Source organism: Oncorhynchus mykiss, chromosome 3 (genome assembly GCF_057628025.1).
Source record: "Oncorhynchus mykiss isolate SJ-2025 chromosome 3, ASM5762802v1, whole genome shotgun sequence".
Classification (NCBI taxonomy): domain Eukaryota; kingdom Metazoa; phylum Chordata; class Actinopteri; order Salmoniformes; family Salmonidae; genus Oncorhynchus; species Oncorhynchus mykiss.
The window spans coordinates 27634142-27656075 of NC_143024.1; the positions used below are offsets into that span (position 1 = coordinate 27634142).

The 21934-nt window shown below is 44.7% G+C and overlaps 1 protein-coding gene across 2 annotated transcripts in view; it reads right to left on the reverse strand.

Moving 5' to 3' along the window:
- The window catches only part of LOC110512031 (glutamate receptor ionotropic, kainate 2), a 229455-nt gene that overhangs the window by 53024 nt on the left and 154497 nt on the right, over positions 1 to 21934 (reverse strand). For both annotated transcript variants that reach the window (XM_036970551.2, XM_036970556.2), the window contains exons 11-14: positions 18463 to 18669; positions 13988 to 14211; positions 6175 to 6293; positions 3022 to 3239 (exon numbers count right to left, since the gene is read on the reverse strand). In XM_036970551.2, the coding sequence (XP_036826446.1) occupies positions 3022 to 3239; positions 6175 to 6293; positions 13988 to 14211; positions 18463 to 18669 (768 nt within the window). The remainder of the gene's footprint in view (positions 1 to 3021; positions 3240 to 6174; positions 6294 to 13987; positions 14212 to 18462; positions 18670 to 21934) is intronic.

The following is a 21934-nucleotide window of genomic DNA, read 5'->3' on the forward strand; positions in this document are numbered from 1 at the left end:
GTTGATGGAGTGGGGGTGTGTGCTAGTGGGTCTGGGTAGGGGTGGTGTAGTTGATGGAGATGGAGGTGTGTGCTAGAGGGTCTGGGCAGGGGGGTGTAGTTGATGGAGATGGGGGTGTGTGCTAGAGGGTCTGGGTAGGGGGGTGTAGTTGATGGAGATGGGGGTGTGTGCTAGTGGGTCTGGGCAGGGGGGATGTATTTGATTGCGATGGGCGTGTGTCATAGTGGGTCTGGGTAGGAGGGTGTAGTTGATGGAGATGGAGGTAGGAGTGTGTGCTAGTGGGTCTTGGTAGGGGGGATGCAGTTGATGGAGATGGGGGTGTACTAGTGGGTCCGGGCGGGGAGGTGTAGTTGATGGAGATAGGAGTGTGTGCTAGTGGGTCTGGGTAGGGGGGGGGATGTAGTTGATGGAGATGGAGGTGTGTGATAGTGGCTCTGGGTAGGGGGGATGTAGTTGATGGAGATGGAGGTGTGTGATAGTGGCTCTGGGTAGGGGGGAGGTGTAGTTGATGGAGATGGAGGTGTGTGCTAGTGGGTCTGGGGTGCTAGTGGGTCTGGGTAGGGGGGGGATGTAGTTTATGGAGATGGAGGTGTGTGATAGTGGGTCTGGGTAGGGGGGGTGCAGTTGATGGAGATGGGGGTGTGTGCTAGTGGGTCTGGGTAGGGGGGATGTAGTTGATGGAGATGGGGGTGTGTGATAGTGGGTCTGGGTAGGGGGGTGTAGTTGATGGAGATGGGGTGTGTGCTAGTGGGTCTTGGTAGGGGGGATGCAGTTGATGGAGATGGGGGTGTACTAGTGGGTCTGGGCGGGGAGGTGTAGTTGATGGAGATGGGAGTGTGTGCTAGTGGGTCTGGGTATGGGGGAGGTGTAGTTGATGGAGATGGGAGTGTGTGCTAGTGGGTCTGGGTAGGGGGGATGCAGTTGATGGAGATGGGGGTGTGCTAGTGGGTCTGGGCGGGGAGGTGTAGTTGATGGAGATGGGAGTGTGTACTAGTGGGTCTGGTTATGGGGGATGTAGTTTATGTTTGTATGATGTTGTCATTTGTATGTGTATGTGTTGTATTGTTTATAAAATAAAATAACTTACATTTTTAAAAATATATATTTTTAAAAGCAATAAGGACCGACGATGGCTGTCTGAATGTCTACAGTACGGAGAACAACGCTGAATCGATGAGGTCAAAACATCCATCTATCCATCAATCAATCAATCAATCAATCAATCAAACAGTAACCTAGGTCTATGATGGGACAATAGAATCATGCCTTTCAGAGAAATGGTCATTCAGTCGGCTCCTCTACATCAGTAGATATAATCTATCTGATGACCAGATGACTCTAAAATTCACACAGTGAAAGAGATTGTTTGACCTCCTGTGCCACACTTCTGACGCACAAGCTAAAATCTGAAATATTTTGGATGTTGGCAACAAACAAAAATCTAACTGAAAAATTATTAAAGCAAAACAAAGTATTGTTCAAATCAAATCCAATTGTATTTGTTACATGCGAATACAACAGGTGTAAACATTTCACTGTGAGATACCTGTTGTATTCAGCGCATGTAACAAATAGAATTGGATTTGATTTGAACAATACTTTGCTTTATTTGAATTATTTTTCAATTACATTTCCCATTGTTGCAATGGGATGTCAGCCTAAGTAACATTCTCCACCAGAACAGACTGTGTGCGCTCCCTTATGCCAACTGTTGTTTTCAGTCATTTGTTACGGAATGGTAAAAATACTGTTTAAAGATTCGCTGTCACCGTGCCATATTAGCTACAGTAATTAACTGGTGTGTGTGTGTGTTTGCGTGCACATAAATATGTATATCTGTTAAAGAGAGAGAGAGTATGCATGTGTTTTCATGTGTATGTGTCTTTTGAGAATGTGTTCACGCACCACACACACACACACACACACACACACACCACACATACAAAGGTTATAGAAATGAAGTGTGAAAATAAAGAAACACCAGAAGCCATAAAGATCCATTGCAGCATTCTGAGAGAGACAGATTTTCCCTCCATCTGGCATAGAGCTGTCCGTGCATCGCGGCAGTGTGGATACGATACGAGAGACAAACAGTGCAGAATAATCAGAGAGACACAGCAGGGACATCTTGTGCATAGAGAATACTGTAGAATACCCTAAAACACTGCTGGCTTAATAAGATAGCCTTGATATGCTGCAGTGATTCCACATGATCAACCACTGAGGGGATTGGAGAGGAGAGATCTGGAGAGAATGAACGCATAGAAAGGCTATACTTTATTATAAACCGGGTGGTTCGAGTCCTGAATGCTGATTGGCTGAAAGCCATGGTATCTCAGACATTATACCACGGGTATACAGGTTATTTTTACTGTTATAACTACGTTGGTAAATAGTTAGTAATAGCAATAAGGCACCTCGGGCTTTGTGATATATGGCCAATATACCACAGCTAAGGGCTGTATCCAGGCACCAGGCACTCCGCATTGCGTCGTGCTAAGAACAGCGCTTAGCCGTGGTATATTGGCCATATACCAAACCTCCTTGGGCCTTATTGCTTAAATATGCAGTACTGTAGCTGTAAAACACGCTGCAGCCAATTTCACAGGCAGCACGAAATACAGCTGTAACCCAACTCATGACAACGTGTTATACGTTCAAATCTTTATTCCGGAACACTCCATTCTATTGTCCCGGGAATATCTAGCTATCACAGATTTACTGTGGACGTAACAGCTATGTATGGCTTTACAGTTGAACTTGAGTTCTACAGATTCATTTGAGTTCTTTGACAATTTATTTACCAATTTAATTGTCATTACATCTGAAATGGATTTACATTTGCCTCTATTCTCTAACCATGTGTCCTTTAGTGGTGCAACACTGTATGATTTGGGGGACTGATTGATGTATCCTCGTACAGTAGATGCACAAATACATGGAGTGATTGCTTGATGGACTGGCTGATAGATGAATAGACTGATAGATGGACAGTATGGCTCCATGCCCTATGTGACCCACCTTGAAGAAGGTCATGGTGGATCCCTCCTCTACCACTCCATACTCTATCCTGGTCTGCTTGGCCAGGTCGTCAGCTGAGTCGATGGGCGACTCCATCCTCTCCACAGTGAGGAAGGCAGCCAGGTTGGCAGTGTAGGAGGAGATGATTATCAGGGTGAAGAACCACCAGATGCCTCCTACGATCCTGGTGGACAGGGCTTTGGGCATTAACTCAGAGCCTGGTCGGGGGCGAGAGGAGAGGAGCAGAGAGAGGGGTCAGCCCCCGCAGGGTCCTGGAGCCAAGAGGAGAGACCCAGCAGCAACCACCAGAGGACCAGGGCCAGCCCAGACCTCGGCATCCCGCCGGGTCACAGACAACACGCACATGCACACACACACGCACGCACGCACAAACGCACATACACGCACACACACCCTGGGCATCTAGGGCGGCATTGCATGTTTGGGCCTGTGATGCGCATCCGGCCACATGGTGGCAGTTTGAATCAGGCTTTTACTGTGTGGTCTGGCTGCATATTATTTTAGCTTTCACTCACACTGGAGCAAACTGTTGATACACCAAAGCTTCTCCTCTTTTGAATCACTAGATGGTTGATTTACATCTGACTCAAAATGCCTGCATTTAGATGGTTAGTTTCCAGGCTATATGCTATTCAGAACTTTTGCCTTTTAGTGTGTTCTTGAGGAGGGGTCTGTGTGAGTGGATGGAGTGAGGTCTTCCTCTGGGGGCGTTGATTGAGGTCTGACTGGGCAGCAAGAAGATCATTCTCCTCAAGTAGCAATTTAAAGCTGCGATCTCGCACATTCGCTCAAAGGCGATGAACTGTGAGAAAGATAGGAGTATAAGAACTCCACTTCTCTCCTTAGGTGCGACTCAATCTCCTACTCATCTCACTCTGCCTCTGCAGTGCCTCTTATAACTTTCTCCCAGTCCGGGCAGTGAGCTGTCACTCAGGGAGAAATATGGTGAGAGAAAAGAGACCTGACAGCCAGTCCAGTAACATCTGAATTCATGCCCAAAGCCCTGTCCACCAGAGAGAGAGAGAGAGAGAGAGAGAGAGAGAGAGAGAGAGAGAGAGAGAGAGAGAGAGAGAGAGAGAGAGCGAGAAAGAGCGAGACAGAGAGAGCACTGTGGAGGGGAACAAAGAGAGACACACTGCACTCAACCCGCTCCGCACATCCACCCTCACATCCTCTCACCCCCCACTCTCACATGTCTCTTCCCATATCTCCTCTCACTCTCCCTGATACTCCTCACCCCCGCACCCACCCACACCCACCAGCCAGACACACAGTGTAACATGATTCAACAGCCACACCATCATTACCCAGGATGCCTTGCAGCCCACACTGCTCATTGGTCAAAGCACTCAGGAAAAAAGACAAACTCAGAAAAGACACAGTAGAGACACATGACATGGCCAGGGAAAACAGAGACAGATTTGTGTTCAGTGGAACAACACTGTCTACCAGCTCAGAGACCTTACCCCGTTGAGGCCATTCAACTCTATGTGACACACCGACCGCCCGGTAGCGGAGCGAGTCAGAGCCAAAGCAACTGAACCTGGTTGGGGCTGACTGTCATGTACCCAAGGTAACGTCATGTCCAAACTGCACATCCCACAGTTTTCTGGGGGCGGGGCCAAGCCGCCGGAGCAGGGGAGCCTCTCTACAGTGTAGGCCAGCGTGGTCGTCACAGAGACGCCATGCAGGCAGGCACAGTGTGCTCCTCTGTCTCAGTCTCGTCCCCTAAAACCCTTCTGCCCTACAGCCACATCTTCTCAACTACAGGACTTACCACCGTTACATTGACAGTTACAGTATATTCTACAGCATACTTTACTACATCAGATACCCTGGCAGACCCTTGACACAGTTATGAAAACATTCCAGCAAGCTCTAGAATATCCATTACACATTTAACATGGCCCATACAGGAGCTAACATTTATGAAGCCATGATGCATCTTTAACCTGTGCAATATGTAGCATTGCCTAACACTAATACAGAGGGCAAAAACCTAGCCAAATGGGTAACTTCATTATACCCACCTGCACAAGGTGGATAAGAGTCCCAAGAGTTCTAACTGTAACATTTTGTCAATTTCAATGTGTAATCTTTTCTTAAAACTCACTCTTAAAAATCACAGTATACAAATCTACAACAATTATACCTGCAAAATAATCACTCAATCAACTTCATTAAAATGAAGGCTTGCATGCTAACTCATTGCATGCAACCAGCCATCAACAACGACCAGGAAAAAAATGTTGTCCAAAAGATACATATCTGGACAGAACTTTGCTTAGGAAACTCAGTCCCCTCTATGTTCCATTCCATGGTCCAGATCAGATGCAGGGCAGACCCAGGCCGTTTTAACCATGCTACAGACCTTCCTGTCATCATCGCTACAGTACCGTAACTAACGCAACTTTCAAATATGTTGCATTACTCAGGGAAGGTAAAATACATATGTATTACAAAATGCAACATATCTGGTCTTGGCATGCAGTCTCAGTCGATATTACAAGTCTAAATGAAATCATTCCATTTCATTTAATGTGATGCCGTACTGCAGTTCCTTTTCTTTTGTTTTGCTTTTCTCAATCTAAAGACGCAGACACTAGTTGAGAAGATATGGCATCGGTTTGGCAGAAGGAAACAAAACCAGACTGAGGCAGGCTAAGAGACAGCACACTGTTTTAACTCTCATTCTCTCAACTCTCTCTGCACCTAGCTCTTTACCTTCTGGCACATGGGGGATAGGACTTACCTGTTCTGGAACCTGTGGGGAAGGGAGGGAGGCAGGTGGGGTGGGGTTGGGGACAGAGGAGAGGTACAGTAGATAGGAGATAGGAGAGGGTGGGAGATCATGCGGGAACAGGGAGGAAAACGCTTGGCTATCCTATCCTCATTCACCAATCAATCAATCAATCAATCAATCACGCTCATCATTCACAATCTCAAGATCTCACCCTGCCAATCCACACCACACTGTGGACAGACAGACACAACCAAACCAGTCAGTCAGTCTGCTTCCAGCTACATGCACAGAGGCCCCCATGCATGGTCGTGGGCCTGGTTAAGAGCACGTTTGTTCCCCCAGGAAAATAGTGGGCTGTGTGCTAAAGGGGGGCAGGCAGAGGCGTCTACCTTGCTGCATGAGAGCTCCAACTCCGAACCAGAAACTATTTAGCAGGGTGAAATTGTTTTCCACTACATCTGAGTCGGGGTTGCAGGGGTGGGGGTTATACCACTCGTAGGGACTAAACCTGTGGCAATCGACAGAGAACACACACATACACACGTTTATTTAATTGTTTTCAGCACTAATAGAACAGACAGACAGTGTTACAGACCAATACTGGCTTGACTTGGCCTACCTGGAGAGATAGGAAAGAGAAACAAAAGTTAGTTAGTCATTGATCACAACAACAATATGTGATACATTTGCTTCTTCATATTGGGAAAATATACCACATATATTGCCCTGCAAGGTAACGGTAGAAATGGTTATGGTACGCTAATATATTTTAGTTGTTGTTAGGACAATTAATCAATTAGAGCTTAACATGTCGGTTAAATGAACAAAAGCTGACAAACAGCAAGATGACATACATCATCACTGTATATGTCACCCAGGTCTGCTTTGTTATTATCTCTTCAACTGTATCATCTCAACTTTATGACAGATGAAGAATTTAAACAGCCCTTGGGACTGTGGAATGTCTTCTCACCACTTGTCAGCCCAAAACACACTGCTCACATTGACATGCTCATATCAAAGGCAAATTACTCCAGAATTGAATCGATGGGATCAGAAAATAATTTAATTGTCACTTGAGAAAAGCATTAATAATCCTTAAAATCTACAGATGGCATTAACATTCAACACATCAAATAGTTCATTCCCATCATGCCTGCCTGTCTGCCTGTCTGTCTGTCTGTCTGACTGCCTGTCTGTCTGTCTGTCTGTCTGACTGCCTGTCTGTCTGTCTGTCTGACTGCCTGTCTGTCTGCCTGTCTGCCTGCCTGACTGCCTGTCTGTCTGTCTGACTGCCTGTCTGTCTGTCTGACTGCCTGTCTGTCTGCCTGTCTGCCTGCCTGTCTGTCTGTCTGACTGCCTGTCTGTCTGCCTGTCTGCCTGCCTGACTGCCTGTCTGTCTGTCTGACTGCCTGTCTGACTGTCTGTCTGTCTGTCTGACTGCCTGTCTGTCTGCCTGTCTGCCTGTCTGCCTGCCTGTCTGCCTGTCTGACTGCCTGTCTGTCTGTCTGACTGCCTGTCTGTCTGCCTGTCTGTCTGACTGCCTGACTATCTGCCTGTCTGCCTGTCTGCCTGCCTGACTGCCTGTCTGTCTGTCTGACTGCCTGTCTGTCTGCCTGTCTGTCTGACTGCCTGTCTGTCTGTCTGTCTGTCTGTCTGACTGCCTGTCTGTCTGACTGCCTGTCTGACTGCCTGTCTGTCTGACTGCCTGACTATCTGCCTGTCTGACTGCCTGCCTGCTTGTCTGACATCCTTCCTGGAGTCTGTCTGTCTGTCTGCCTGCCTGCCTGCCTGCCTGCCTGCCTTTCTGTCTGCCTGCCTGCCTGCCTGCCTGCCTGCCTGCCTGTCTGTCTGCCTGACTATCTGTCTCTCTGCCTACCTGTCTGTCTGCCTGTCTGTCTGTCTGTCTGTCTGTCTGTCTGCCTGACTATCTGTCTGCCTGTCTGTCTGTGCAGTACTCACTCCCACTCACTCCGCTCTGCTTCAACTTCAGCTCAGCTCACTCCTCAAGCAAAGAGATTTCCCATTTATTCACGTTAAATAAAAGTGACATTACATTAGTAAAGGTTGATTGGGCTACAATTAAGCATCCCGACCCCATTTGGTTTGTGCTGTAGTTGTGGAATCGTAGGAGCAATATCTTAAGCCAGGCCTCTTTTTTCCCTGGTTGAAGTATATGACTAATCAAATTGAATAGTCGATGGATGTGTTCTGTGGACTTGACTCTCTAGAAACATTTAAACTCCCCAAATTCCAAATTCCACAATAATATCCAATGGAAATGTTTTTGATTTTGCATAAAAATAATTAAACAGTAGACAATCCAGCATGGTTACTTGTCAGGTTGGTATAATTGTTTTTTCTTGGTGGCTTAGATATAAAGTTATATATTGGTGACAGCTATATATTGCTACATATTGGTGATAGCATTAAGACATATTACAGTATTGATAATATGACAGCATCAGAACATGCACCAATGTCATGAATAATGGGCTTGGCCATTATAATGTGTTTAGTGCACGCTCCCTATCCCCCATGTCACACTCCAGGGGGTATTCTAGTCCAGCTCCAAGACCGCTGAACGTCCTTTAGATCCCACTGTTCCTTGGCCCTAAATCAATCTGTCTACTCAATTTGCCCCAGATTTGCTTGCTTGTCAGTTTGCAATTCCAAATTGAGTTCATGTGAACTGTGACCTTGGCAAGACGTATGTGACTAGTGACTGGTGCCCCCGGCTGGACCCCCTTAGTGGAGATCTCTCTGAGCAAAGCCAATTACCCCACGCCAGGAACATGGATGAGAACACGGATGAGCCAGCTTGTCATCCTACATCCGTAGCTGGCCTGAGGAGAGGGTGGGGTAAGAGGCAGGGAGTTACCTCACCGCGGTGGGAATATTAAAACATTCTCATCGCCGTACGAGGAGAACCACTAGCAGCAGCTTAACCTGCCTCTGAAGGTGGCGCTGCCCGGCCATTCCGCCAGCCCCATCCCGTTCAGTTAGCTGTCACTTTGATCCAATTACACCACCCTTACGTTATCTCAGGTCATCAGAGCCGGAGAGGGAGAAACTTTGAGTAAGGTCACCGCTGAGCGGAGAGAGAGGAAGAGGGAGAGGGTGGAGGGCAGACAGGCAGGAAAGAAGGGAACTCAGCAGCAGAGAAGAAACAATGGCAGGCTTTTATCATTTTATAGGATCGTCCTGCTGAAAACTCAACAGATGATACGCCTGATAACACCAATGTCAGGGGAGAAGAATGAACACAGAGAGAGCGCTAGAAAGGGGCTGTTGCAGGTCTAGTCTCTTCAATTCTAAATGACTGGGGAAAAGACATGGCTATATATCTCTATAGGCGATATATGAACCTTCCAAGCCATCAACAGCGTTCGAATGGGGCTGTTGCCATAGACTATTCCATACGGCTTGAAGAAATACATTTATACATGTCTGTCTATACACAAACCTTGCAGCCAATCAGAAAAGCTCAGTCAAATGCTGTTGTTTGCTTCTATTTCCAGGATGATCAAAAATCTATATCTGTAGTGTAGCATTGAGAGGCCGACAAATTGTTCTACATGGGGCTTTTGAGAGCATACTGAGACTCTCATTGTAGTAATGGAGGAGAAATGCAGAAGAGTCTAATTGAAATTCCACTACATCCGTTCCCCTTCTACAAAAGTAGATAGAATAAGGGATGGGAAATGTGCCTGTTACACAAGCATGTTGTAACATGTTGCAGCTAACGAAGCAGATGGTGATAGACTGTGTATTGAACAAATGATGGACTCTGTTTCACAGTAACACAAACGAAGGAGAGACTGTGTTGTATTGAGGCAGTCTTCTATCCACCAAGCATGTGACAACAGGATGTAACAATAGTCGGAGACCACATAATTAAAAGATTGGCCGACAGAAAGAGAGAGAATCCTGCATAAATGTTTGGATAAATTGTTGACGATAAGAGAGCTCATTCGCGCCTCTGCAAGTTTTTATCTTTTTAAATTTCATTTGATAAGGAGGAGTTAGGAAATTAGATTCCCCAAACTGTAACAAGGCAATAATGCACAGAGATGGTGTGGAGGTGGGAGACTGTTTCAGATGTTTCATCTCTTCACCTACCTAACAAAGGAAGAAGGAACAGCGTAGGAAAGATATTAGAGGACAACAACAACAATAACGCCTACCACAACAACAACAACACCTAACACAACAACAACAACAAAAACAACAACAGCTGGTGATATGAGAAGGTTAACTTATTAAATCATGTGAATACAGTAATGTCGTGGTTTTCCCACTGTATCCTGACAGTGTTTCTAAATATGGCATGTAGATCAGTTTGCCTAGGGGGAGCCTAAACCAGTCCTTATAATGTCACCATACAGCATTCACACACACACACACACACACACACACACACACACACACACACACACACACACACACATTAGCATAAACCCCCTCACACATACAAAGCACACACACAAGCATACATAGATAAAATGTGTACACACACATATATATGTACAGTTAGCTTAGTTACCTTTCCAGAGAACGACTGAGGTTTGTGCAACTACACTGTACAGTACATGCATGCTACCGAAGCCCTACCATGCCTAGTGTCTAAACAGAGTGGCAGGGATATTTGAACACTTACCCAACAACACTTACTTACTGTGATCATTTAAAAAGATAGGTGCATATTCTGAACCAACTTAGATGCCAGTTGCAGTGTTTTATTCTCTTGTGTGATCATATCGCCAGTAACATTGGAAAACACACGTGTATTAACTGTAAAACTGTTTTGGGTGTACAACTGAAAGAGTTACGCTCCCCCAAAAGTCTTAGAGTTAACATCATCTTTTCTTTGTCTTCTTCTCCAGCGTGCCTCAAACGCCGGCCCTAGTCAGGTGAGAGCAACCAGATCAAGGGGAGAGATACAAGACCATGGTGCTTGTCTATGGAGCAGCAAGAGGAACTGCCCCTCTCTACTTTCAGGCTCTGATGATCAATCCCTACACCCCAACCTGAGTACTCTGTCCCCCCCCCCCCCCCCCCTACACACACACACACACAAAAAAGCATTTTGTGAACTAACACTGGTACTTCCCTTTTTTCCCTCTTACTAGCTCTGACTTTGCTACTTTATTGAATAAAAGCATACGTACTATGACTGTGATATGTAGTTGTCCTACCTAGCTATCTTAAGATGAACACAATAACTGTAAGAGTCTTCTAAATTACTCAAATGTAAATGTGAAGGCCTCTCGGGTGGCGCAGTGGTTAGAGACTCAGCTGTGCCATCAGAGACTCTGGGTTTGCGCCCAGGCTCTGTCGTAACCGGCCGCGACCGGGAGGTCCGTTGGGCGATGCACAATTGGCCTAGCGTCGCCCGGGTTAGAGAGGGGTTGGCCGGTAGGGATGTCCTTGTCTGTGGTGTTTCCTCCGACACATTGGTGCGGCTGGCTTCCGGGTTGGATGCGCGCTGTCTTAAGAAGCAGTGCGACTTTGTTGGGTTGTGTATCGGAGGACGCATGACTTTCAACCTTCGTCTCTCCCGAGCCCGTACGGGAGTTGTAGCGATGAGACAAGATAGTAGCTACTAAAACAATTGGATACCACGAAATTGGGGAGAAAACGGGGTAAAATAAAAAAATTATAATAATGTAAATGTGAAAATGTCAAACTGCACTACTTTCCCATGCCTGAGAGCTAAGCCTGAACAAAGCAAACAAAAGATACACAACACATTAAAATGTACTTTGCTTAGCGTTACACCATCCACAATGCCATTGCTCTTATTTCAAGAATAATATCCAGCCTCTAAGGTCAAGATGACAATATAAGAATGAAATGTACTACTACTGGTCAAAAATCATACTAACCAATATGGTATCCATCAAAATAAAATATCAACACAAAACAGTTTATCACATGTAAACGCTAAATTACATTTAAATCCTCGACACTACATCATGTTTGAATATTTCAATAAAATGTTAGCGTTCTGTCACGACTTCCGCCGGAGTCGGTCCCTCTTCTTGTTCGAGCGGCGTTCGGCGGTCGATGTCACCGGCCTTCTAGCCATCACCGATCCACTTTTCATTTTCCGTTTGTTTTGTCTTTGTTTTTTTACACACCAAGTTTCAATTCCCCGATTACATGTTCATTATTTAACCCTCTGGTTTCCCCCATGTTTGTGTGCGTGTTTGTTTTATTGTTCGGGCTGTATCTGACGGCTGGTATTTTGTTGCCGGGTTTTGTTATTACACCCGTTTATTTCGTGGTATCGGTATTTTTCCCGCACCATAGTATTGTGTTTATACTGGTGTATCTTGTATTAAATACCTTGTCCACGCATCTCAGCTCTCCTGCGCCTGACTCCTTTCACCAGTTACCCACAGCCTTGACACGTTCTCTGTAAATGTTATGCTAAAGTTCCTACAGGACTGGCCCTATTCTCCACCAGTGGACCAGTGACTGCATCTGAAATGGCACCCTATTCCTTATATAGTGCACTTCTTTTGACCAGAGCCCCATGGGCCCAGACCAAAAGTTGTGCATTATATAGGAAATATGGTGCCATTGCAGACACAGCCAGTTATTAGGTATCAGAGGGCTATGCTGACCCAACGTGTGCACAGGTTCAGATGCTGATAACTTGCCAATCAACTAATCCTGATGAGTTTGACAACACACACACCAGCTGACCTCAAGATCTAAGACATACCAGCTGACCTCAAGATCTAACACACACCAGCTGACCTCAAGATCTAACACACACCAGCTGACCTCAAGATCTAACACACACCAGCTGACCTCGCCTCCTGACAAACATAAAATCCTCACTCTTCATACCCTCTCTTCAGTTCTCCAATAATCCTACAAAGACCCACTCTCTCTATACTGGACAAACAAGTGATCAACCTTACAAATGATCAAGCTTTTTAAATTGTCAGCCACCTCTGTCCTTTTTCTAAGTCACAGTCATAACTAGCAGGTTCTTACTGTGCTGATATTATTCCTATGTAGATCCTATGACCCGGTATGTTTGAGGCAAGGTGGAGAAAAGAAAAGACAGTAGTGACTTTGAGACACTGGAGACAACAGGGGGGGTGCAGCAGCCGTTCACACCAACGAGCACACACATACATACACACATACAGTACCAGTCAAATGTTTGGACACACCTACTGCACTCACTCAAGGGTTTTTCTTTATTTTATATATATCGATATAACGAAGTGTTTCATCAGATGACCTGGCCTCCACAAGCACCCGACCTCAACCCAATTGAGATGGTTTGGGATGAGTTAGACCGCAGAGTGAAGGAAAACAGCCAAGCATAAGTTGGAAAAGCATTCCAGGTGAAGCTGGTTGAGAGAATGCCAAGAGTGTGCAAAGCTGTCATCAAGGCAAAGGGTGGCTACTTTGAAGAACCTCAGATATAAAATATATTTTGATTTGTTTAACACTTTTTTGGTTATTACACGATTCCATATGTGTTATTTCATAGTGTTGATGTCTTCACTATGTAGAAAATAGTAAAAATAAAGAAAAACCCTGGAATGAGTAGGTGTATCCAAACTTTTGACTGGTACCCCACATACACACATACCGCACACACATAGTCCTGAAACGGCTGGTTTAACTTTTCTGATCGTAAGGTTTGTGTTTGTGTGCATTATCTCCTGAGCAGCAGATAGTTGTGGCAGACCAGGGAACAGCAGTGATGTGTGGAGACACAGAGACTTCCCAGGAATCACTTAACAGCAGCTGCCTGCTGCCTCTCTAGAGCAGCCTGCCGATAGGGAACACTCAGCCCTCCCCCCATTATACTGGGAGAGAAGGCTGAAAGGGAACCATAGGGAACTGTCTTCGTGTGTTGGAAAATCTACTTTCCCCAGATATATAGACTTTTATCTATGTACCTTTTTCTTCAAAGTTGGTTGCATTATTAAAAGTTTGAGTGAATGTGTTTCTGAATTTTTTAGTATGGGGCTTGGCTATAAAGTCTGTGTCATCTGAGTAAGTAGGTGACGATAAACTATCAGATATTGTCCACTTAGTGTCAAGATCGTAACATAATCACCGAGAGGTTATCCTGTTAGTCAGATGGAGCAAGGTTAAATAATTAAGACGTTGGCATATAATAGTGTGTCAATGAATTTTCGGTGATCACTGGAACTGACATGTTACCTGGCTATGACAAACAGCACACAACTGACACCCAAGTAAGCCAGCAGAATATACATCCAGATATCGGGTGAGAGGGGGTTGAGAAAGGAGAAGACCCCAGGGTTGGTTCCGTTGGGCTTGCGGTAGAGGATACTTATCCCCAGTGTCATGAAGGGCTTGGAGAAGTCGATGACCTTCTCCCTCACGTAGGTGATGGCCAGGGGAGCCACTGCCAGATCAGCTTTCTGTCAACAGACAACATAAAAGGGAAGAAGGATAGGCTGTAAGTCAGAGACGCAGGAAGCGTTTAGAGCCAATCAAATTAAGAAAACAGGGCCTTTACACATCACAGAGTCTGTCCCACGGCACTTAGGAGGAAATTTAGAGCCCTTCTAGCTCTTGCTCTCTCTCTCTCTCTCTCTCTCCCTCGCTCTCTCTTCCTCTCTCCCTCTCTCGCTCTCTCTCCCTCTCTCGCTCTCTCTCCCTCTCTCTCTCTCCCTCTCTCGCTCTCTCGCTCTCTCTCGCTCTCTCTCCCTCTCTCTCGCTCTCTCTCCCTCTCTCTCTCTCTACCTCTCTCTCCCTCCCTCTCCGTCTCTCTCTCCCTCTCTCTCGCTCGCTCCTCCACACACTCTCTCCCTCACAACCTCCCTCCCTTTTTATAAGCTCTTTCTATTCCTCCATCTCACATACATCCTTTCCTTGTCAGACGTTGAACCTAAACTAAGGCAACCTCCCCTCCCTCTACCCCAGAGGATGGATGGTCCTATCGACCACAGTCACTAGGGCAGAGGAATGTCTGGGTAGAGGAGGGAGGGTGTGAGCGATGGAAGAAATTGTTCCCAGAAAATAAGATAATGTTCAACCATCGCCATACTCATAAGAACACAGACATCTACATTTTATGTTTTGTCTCTGATCAGAGAGGATCATATTTAGTTGTTATTTCATAACAACACTATTTCTTCACAACACCGAATCAGGGGTTCTACTTTTTTATCTTCATTCTTCCACAGCCTCATCACTCATATTCCATCCATACATATCCCTCTGCCATGACTCAGAGTGTGAGTCCTTCTTTCATTTTAATACAGTATGTTGAACTTGACCTTTCAATCACATCCGAAACGTCCCAACCAATCCGGTCTCTCTATGTGGGGTTAAAGCTCTGTGTGGTTGATCAATCTGCAGCTCCATTGTGACACAGGTACATGCTAAACACTGACAGCAAGGTCAGCAACATCATTTCACAATGAAATATCCTGTTTGTCACCATCAAGGTTGTCATACATCAATCTAGATTGAATGAGGTGGTTTGGTCCCAGCCACTATAATGTATGAAGAACTATTTCTGATATTAAACAAGACATAATCTGTAGTCATACGAGGTAGGCTGTCTATATCTGTTCCATGTCATTTAAGGCCAAATGACATGACGCAATACGATTTAGATCACTTCATGTAGCTCATGAATAGGTCCTATGTCAACCGAATGTATCCAGGTGCATCTACAGTACTCTAGTTCTATGACTCTAAGCATTAGTCAGAGAGCACCAGTGATTTCCTTCAACTTCATTTGATTAGATATGTTCAGCTTCTTCAGCTCAATTCACCATGTCCTGGTGAGCCGAGCTAGTATACTCCAACTCCTGTGAAGGGTTGTCCAGGCCAATTACTGTCTGTTTTGTCCACCACAGATCCTGCTTGCCTACAGTATATATACAGTGGGGCAAAAAAATATTTAGTCAGCCACCAATTGTGCAAGTTCTCCCACTTAAAAAGATGAGAGAGGGCTGTAATTTTCATCATAGGTACACTTCAACTATGACAGACAAAATGAGGAAAAAAAATCCAGAAAACCACATTGTAGGATTTTTTATGAATTTATTTGCAAATTATGGTGGAAAATAAGTATTTGGTCACCTACAAACAAGCAAGATTTCTGGCTCTCACAGACCTGTAACTTCTTCTTTAAGAGGCTCCTCTGTCCTCCACTCGTTACCTATATTAATGGCACCTGTTTGAACTTGTTATCAGTATAAAAGACACCTGTCCACAACCTCAAACAGTCACACTCCAAACTCCACTATGGCCAAGACCAAAGAGCTGTCAAAGGACACCAGAAACAAAATTGTAGACCTGCACCAGGCTGGGAAGACTGAATTTGCAATAGGTAAGCAGCTTGGTTTGAAGAAATCAACTGTGGGAGCAATTATTAGGAAATGGAAGACATACAAGACCACTGATAATCTCCCTCGATCTGGGGTTCCACGCAAGATCTCACACCGTGGGGTCAAAATGATCACAAGAACGGTGAGCAAAAATCCCAGAACCACACGGGGGGACCTAGTGAATGACCTACAGAGAGCTGGGACCAAAGTAACAAAGCCTACCATCAGTAACACACTATGCCGCCAGGGACTCAAATCCTGCAGTGCCAGACGTGTCCCCCTGCTTAAGCCAGTACATGTCCAGGCCCGTCTGAAGTCCAGGCCCGTCTGAAGTTTGCTAGAGAGCATTTGGATGATCCAGAAGAAGATTGGGAGAATGTCATATGGTCAGATGAAACCAAAATATAACTTTTTTGGTAAAAACTCAACCCGTCGTGTTTGGAGGACAAAGAATGCCGAGTTGCATCCAAAGAACACCATACCTACTGTGAAGCATGGGGGTGGAAACATCATGCTTTTTGGGGCTGTTTTTCTGCAAAGGGACCAGGACGACTGATCCGTGTAAAGGAAAGAATGAATGGGGCCATGTATTGTGAGATTTTGAGTGAAAACCTCCTTCCATCAGCAAGGGCATTGAAGATGAAACGTGGCTGGGTCTTTCAGCATGACAATGATCCCAAACACACCGCCCGGGCAACGAAGGAGTGGCTTCGTAAGAAGCATTTCTAGGTCCTGGAGTGGCCTAGCCAGTCTCCAGATCTCAACCCCATAGAAAATCTTTGGAGGGAGTTGAAAGTCCGTGTTGCCCAGCAACAGCCCCAAAACATCACTGCTCTAGAGGAGATATGCATGGAGGAATGGGCCAAAATACCAGCAACAGTGTGTGAAAACCTTGTGAAGACTTACAGCAAACGTTTGACCTCTGTCATTGCCAACAAAGGGTATATAACAAAGTATTGAGATAAACTTTTGTTATTGACCAAATACTTATTTTCCACCATAATTGGCAAATAAATTCATAAAAAATCCTACAATGTGATTTTCTGGATTTCTTTTCTTCTCATTTTGTCTGTCATAGTTGAAGTGTACCTATGATCTCTCTCATCTTTTTAAGTGGGAGAACTTGCACAATTGGTGGCTGACTAAATACTTTTTTGCCCCACTGTAAGTCCCAAATGCCGCCCTATTTCCTATAATGTGCACTACGTTAGAGCTCTGGTCAAAAGTAGTGCACTACAGCATGTAGGAAATAGGGTGCCATTTGGGATACATCGTTTGCTGTTTAGAGATTTATTTTCCCTTTTGTACTTTAACTATTTGCACATCGTTACAACACTGTATATATACATAATAGGACATTTGTAACGTCTTTATTCTTTTGGAACTTCTCTAAGTGGAATGTTTACTGTTCATTTTTATTGTTTATTTCACGTTTGTATATTATCTACCTCACTAATGTTAATTAACATGTGTTTCCCATGCCAATAAAGCCCCTTGAATTGAATTGAATTGAATTGATAGGTGGGTCTATATCTACATAACGGCCAACACTCCAATCACCTCGCAGGAATTGTGCCCTGTGTGTGTCAAATCCTTGGGATCCCTCTCCCTCTCCAGCCTCCGTATGATCAAAACAAACATGGCCGTCGGTCCAGTGTACCACAGTTGAGGGAGATGCAGTGTTATTTAATGGGGTCAGATATTGAGCATTGGCTGTGGCGAACCTGTTATTTTTCTGCCTGCCTGTGCACAGCTTATACAATCCTGGTCTTACTTTGTCAAACTTAATGATATAGTCCGTGGGCAGTGTGTATGTGTGAGTGTGAGTGTGAGTGTGAGTGTGAGTGTGAGTGTTAGTGTGTGTGTGTGTGTGTGTGTGTGTGTGTGTGTGTGTGTGTGTGTGTGTGTGTGTGTGTATGTGTGTGTGCTTGTTTGTTTTAATAAGCTCTGCAGTGGAAACAAGTCAAGCCAGAATCCTTGCTGTACACCAGGTCAGGAACCAGGTATGGAGCTGATGTCTCTCTATACCTCTCTCTCTACCTCTCTCTCTCTACCTCTCTCTCTCTATCTTGCTCTTTCTCACTCTCTCACTCAATCTATCTTTACCTCTCTGTCTCTACCTCTCTACCTCTCTATTTCTTTGTCATTGTCTCTCTCCAAGCTAAAAACATGTTTGTCATACAAAATGCAACTATACCAACCCTTGTCACACACACATCAGACAAAATACATTCCCTCCTACGCCCTCTAGCTGTTTACCACCTCATTAATTAAACTTGAATCATTTACATAGATCATTTCCAAGTAGTGAGGTAGGTCCAGACTCACGTGGTCGATCAGCTCCTTGACCATGCCGTTCCACTGGCCCGTGGTCTCGTCCTGGGCCCCGTAGCGGCCGTCCTCCACCAGACGCAACTCGTAGGTGAACCCCAGGATGCTAGCCAGCTCCCTCAGCAGGTCGATGCAGTAACCTTCAAAGCGGTCGTTACCGTAAAGGGGCTTGTCTGACTTCTTGAACATCACATAGGGCTCCACCTGTTAGGTTGGAGAGAGGACAGGGGTGGACGAACACTGGATCAGTCTCTGGAGGTAAGGATTAGTATATTTTCCACTCTGATAAGGCCTTTCTGTGAGTGTGCTTGATGTGTGAGATAGGCTCAAAGCCTGACGTGCCTGGACACACACTGGCTACAGGAGAGAGGGAGGGGAACAGAGGGGGAAGGACCACTGCTGCTAAAACCAGGGGGGTGTGTGTCTGTGGTTGTGTGTGTGTGTGTGTGTGTGTGTGTGTGTGTGTGTGTGTGTGTGTGTGTGTGTGTGTGTGTGTGTGTGTGTGTGTGTGTGTGTGTGTGTGCTCGCGTGTGTGTCTGTGGAGTATTGGAATGCAGTCTCAGAAATGTGGCACAAGGTACATGGAGCGATGGAAGCATGACCATAATAAGAGATAATCCTCTATATCTCTGACTCGGTCCTCCCCTCCTCTCCTCTAAGGCTGAACATGCTGGCTGGGGGCCTGTCCCTGTCCCTGTCCCTGTCCCTGGCTCTCAGGCCACCAGATGCTTTGTAAATAAGATCAGAGATGCTGATAAACTGACACAAAAGAACAGGAGCCAGCACATCCTCTTTGTTAGTACGAACAGCTGGGGAGATTACTAATGTCCTCTTTCACGCTCTGGATCCTCTCTTCCCCTCCCTTTCTCGTTCGCTGCCTCTCACTCTCACTCTCTCTTTTTCTCTACCCCACTCACCCTTTATCTACTATATCTCTCTCATGTCTCTCTCTCTTTCTATCCCTCTCTCCCCTCTACCCCCATCTCTCTCAGTAAAATCAGGCAGAGAATATATTATCAAACAGGTGTTGTTTACCATGTAATTGTGGCATGCCACGGTACAAACAAAATCATGTTGGATCTCAACCAGCTTTCACACATTTTACTGGCTCAGAGATTTTATGAGAACAAGAATGTGCTAACACATATAGTAGCATTTATTGGTCAGTGGTGGAAAAAGTACTCAAATGTCATACTTAAAAAAGAAAAAGTAAAAAAAACTTACTAGAAAATGACTCAAGTAAAAGTGAAAGTCACCCAGTAAAATACTACTTGAGTAAAAGTCTAAAAGTATTTGGTTTTAAGTATATTTAAGTATCAAAAGTAAATGTAATTGAAAAAATATACTTAAGTATCAAAAGTACAAGTAAAAGTATAAATAATTTAAAATTGCTTATATTTTGCAAACCAGACAGCCCAATTTTCTGTTTTTTGGCATTATTTACAGATAGCCAAGTTCACACTACAACACGCAGACATCATTTGCAAATGAAGCTTTTGTGTTTAATGAGTCTACCGAATCAGAGGCAATAGGGATTCCCAGAGATGTTCTCTTGATAAGTGCGTGAATTGGGTCATTTTCCTGTCCTGCTAAGCATTCAAAATGTAACAAGTATTTTTGGATGACATGGAAAATGTATGGAGTAAAAAGTACATTATTTTCTTTAGGAATATAGTGAAGTAAAAGTAAAACTTGTCAAGAATATTAATAGTAAAGTACAGACACCAAAAAAAAAAAACTACTTAAGTAGTACTTTAAAGTATTTTTACTTAAGTACTTTACACCACTGCTATTGGTAAAGATACTGTAAAAGAGGGTTATATCGCCCTTCGCCCCCAAACACTTCTCATTCTCAGTCTATAACAGCCTCTACATATTCAGAATTCATATCAGCCACTGCCATTGATTGACAATGTTGTGCTTTTAGACAGTCACAGACAATCTAGCTGTTACATATGGTGTCTGACAGTGCCTGAGCACACCTACTGTAGGGTGCTATACAGGACTCCGTTTAATGATGAAACCTTGATGAAAGAATGGTTCAAAAAAGTACTGTCCACATTATGGCTCAATTCGAGAGGGGCTCAATTCGAGAGGGACTCAATTCAAGAGGGACTCAATTCAAGAGGGACTCAATTCGAGGGACACACACACACACACACACACACACACACACACACACACACACACACACACACACACACACAGGCATGTGCACACAGCAGGTCAGAAATAGTGTGCACTAGGTCTACTGGGCCTTTATCTTCTAAAAAAGCAGCAAAAGTGTCTCCTATTCCACAAGATCTCTGTCAAATAACCCACCAAGCTGTTAGAATCTGGAAGCCCTGTTTAAGTATGTGTGTGTCACCATGGAAATTGAGCCGTGGTACTATACAGACTGAGAGTGAAAGACTGTGCATGGCGGTCTGTTTTTCAAACCCACACATACGCTTTCCTTTCACACTGACTCATCCAAACACTAACCGAGAGAGACCGACATTAGAACTAATGAATTACTGACATTGCATTGAGACATCGTCCAATATTATATTCTTTAGTGGGTCAAGCTGCATGTCTATTGTTTTTCTCCCTATAATGAATTTGTCATCCAAGTTTCCATTCCTGAAGGGTGTTTTAGAGTAATATCTGAAAGTCTTAGACCTTGAAAAATCTCTTCAGTCTGAGGCTGTGAGGTGAAAGGCTTTGTGACACACTGAGGCTATCCAACATACAATAGAAGTAGCAAAACATCACATACATTGCATTCGGAAAGTATTCAGACCCCTTGACTTTTCCCACATTTTGTTACGTTACAGCCTTACTCTCATCAATCTACACTCCACAATGACAAAGCGAAAACAGGATTTTAGACATTTTTACAAATGTATAAAACATTTTTACAAATACATACCTTATTTACATAAGTACTCAGACTCTTTGCTATGAGACTCAAAATTGAGCTCAGGTGCATCCTGTTTCCATTGATCATCCTTGAGATGTTTCTACAACTTGATTAGAGTCCACCTGTGTTAAATTCAATTGATTGGACATGATTTGGAAAGGCACACACCTGTCTATATAAGATCCCACAGTTGACAGTTCATGTCAGAACAAAAACCAAGCCATGAGGTCGAAGGAAGCTCCGAGACAGGATTGTGTCGAGGCACAGATCTGGGGCAGGGTACCAAAAAACGAGTGCAGCATTGAAGGTCCCCAATAACAAATTGGCCTCCATTCTTAAATGGAAGAAGTTTGGAGCCACCAAGACTCACCAACTGAGCAATCGGGGGAGAAGGACCTTGGTCAGAGAGGTGACTATGAACCCGATGGTCACTGGGACAGAGTTCCTCTGTGTAGCTAGGAGAACCTTCCTGGAGGATAACCATCTCTGCAGCACTCCACCAATCAGGCCTTTATGGTACAGTGGCCAGACTGAAGCCACTCCTCAGTAAAAGGCACATGACAGTCC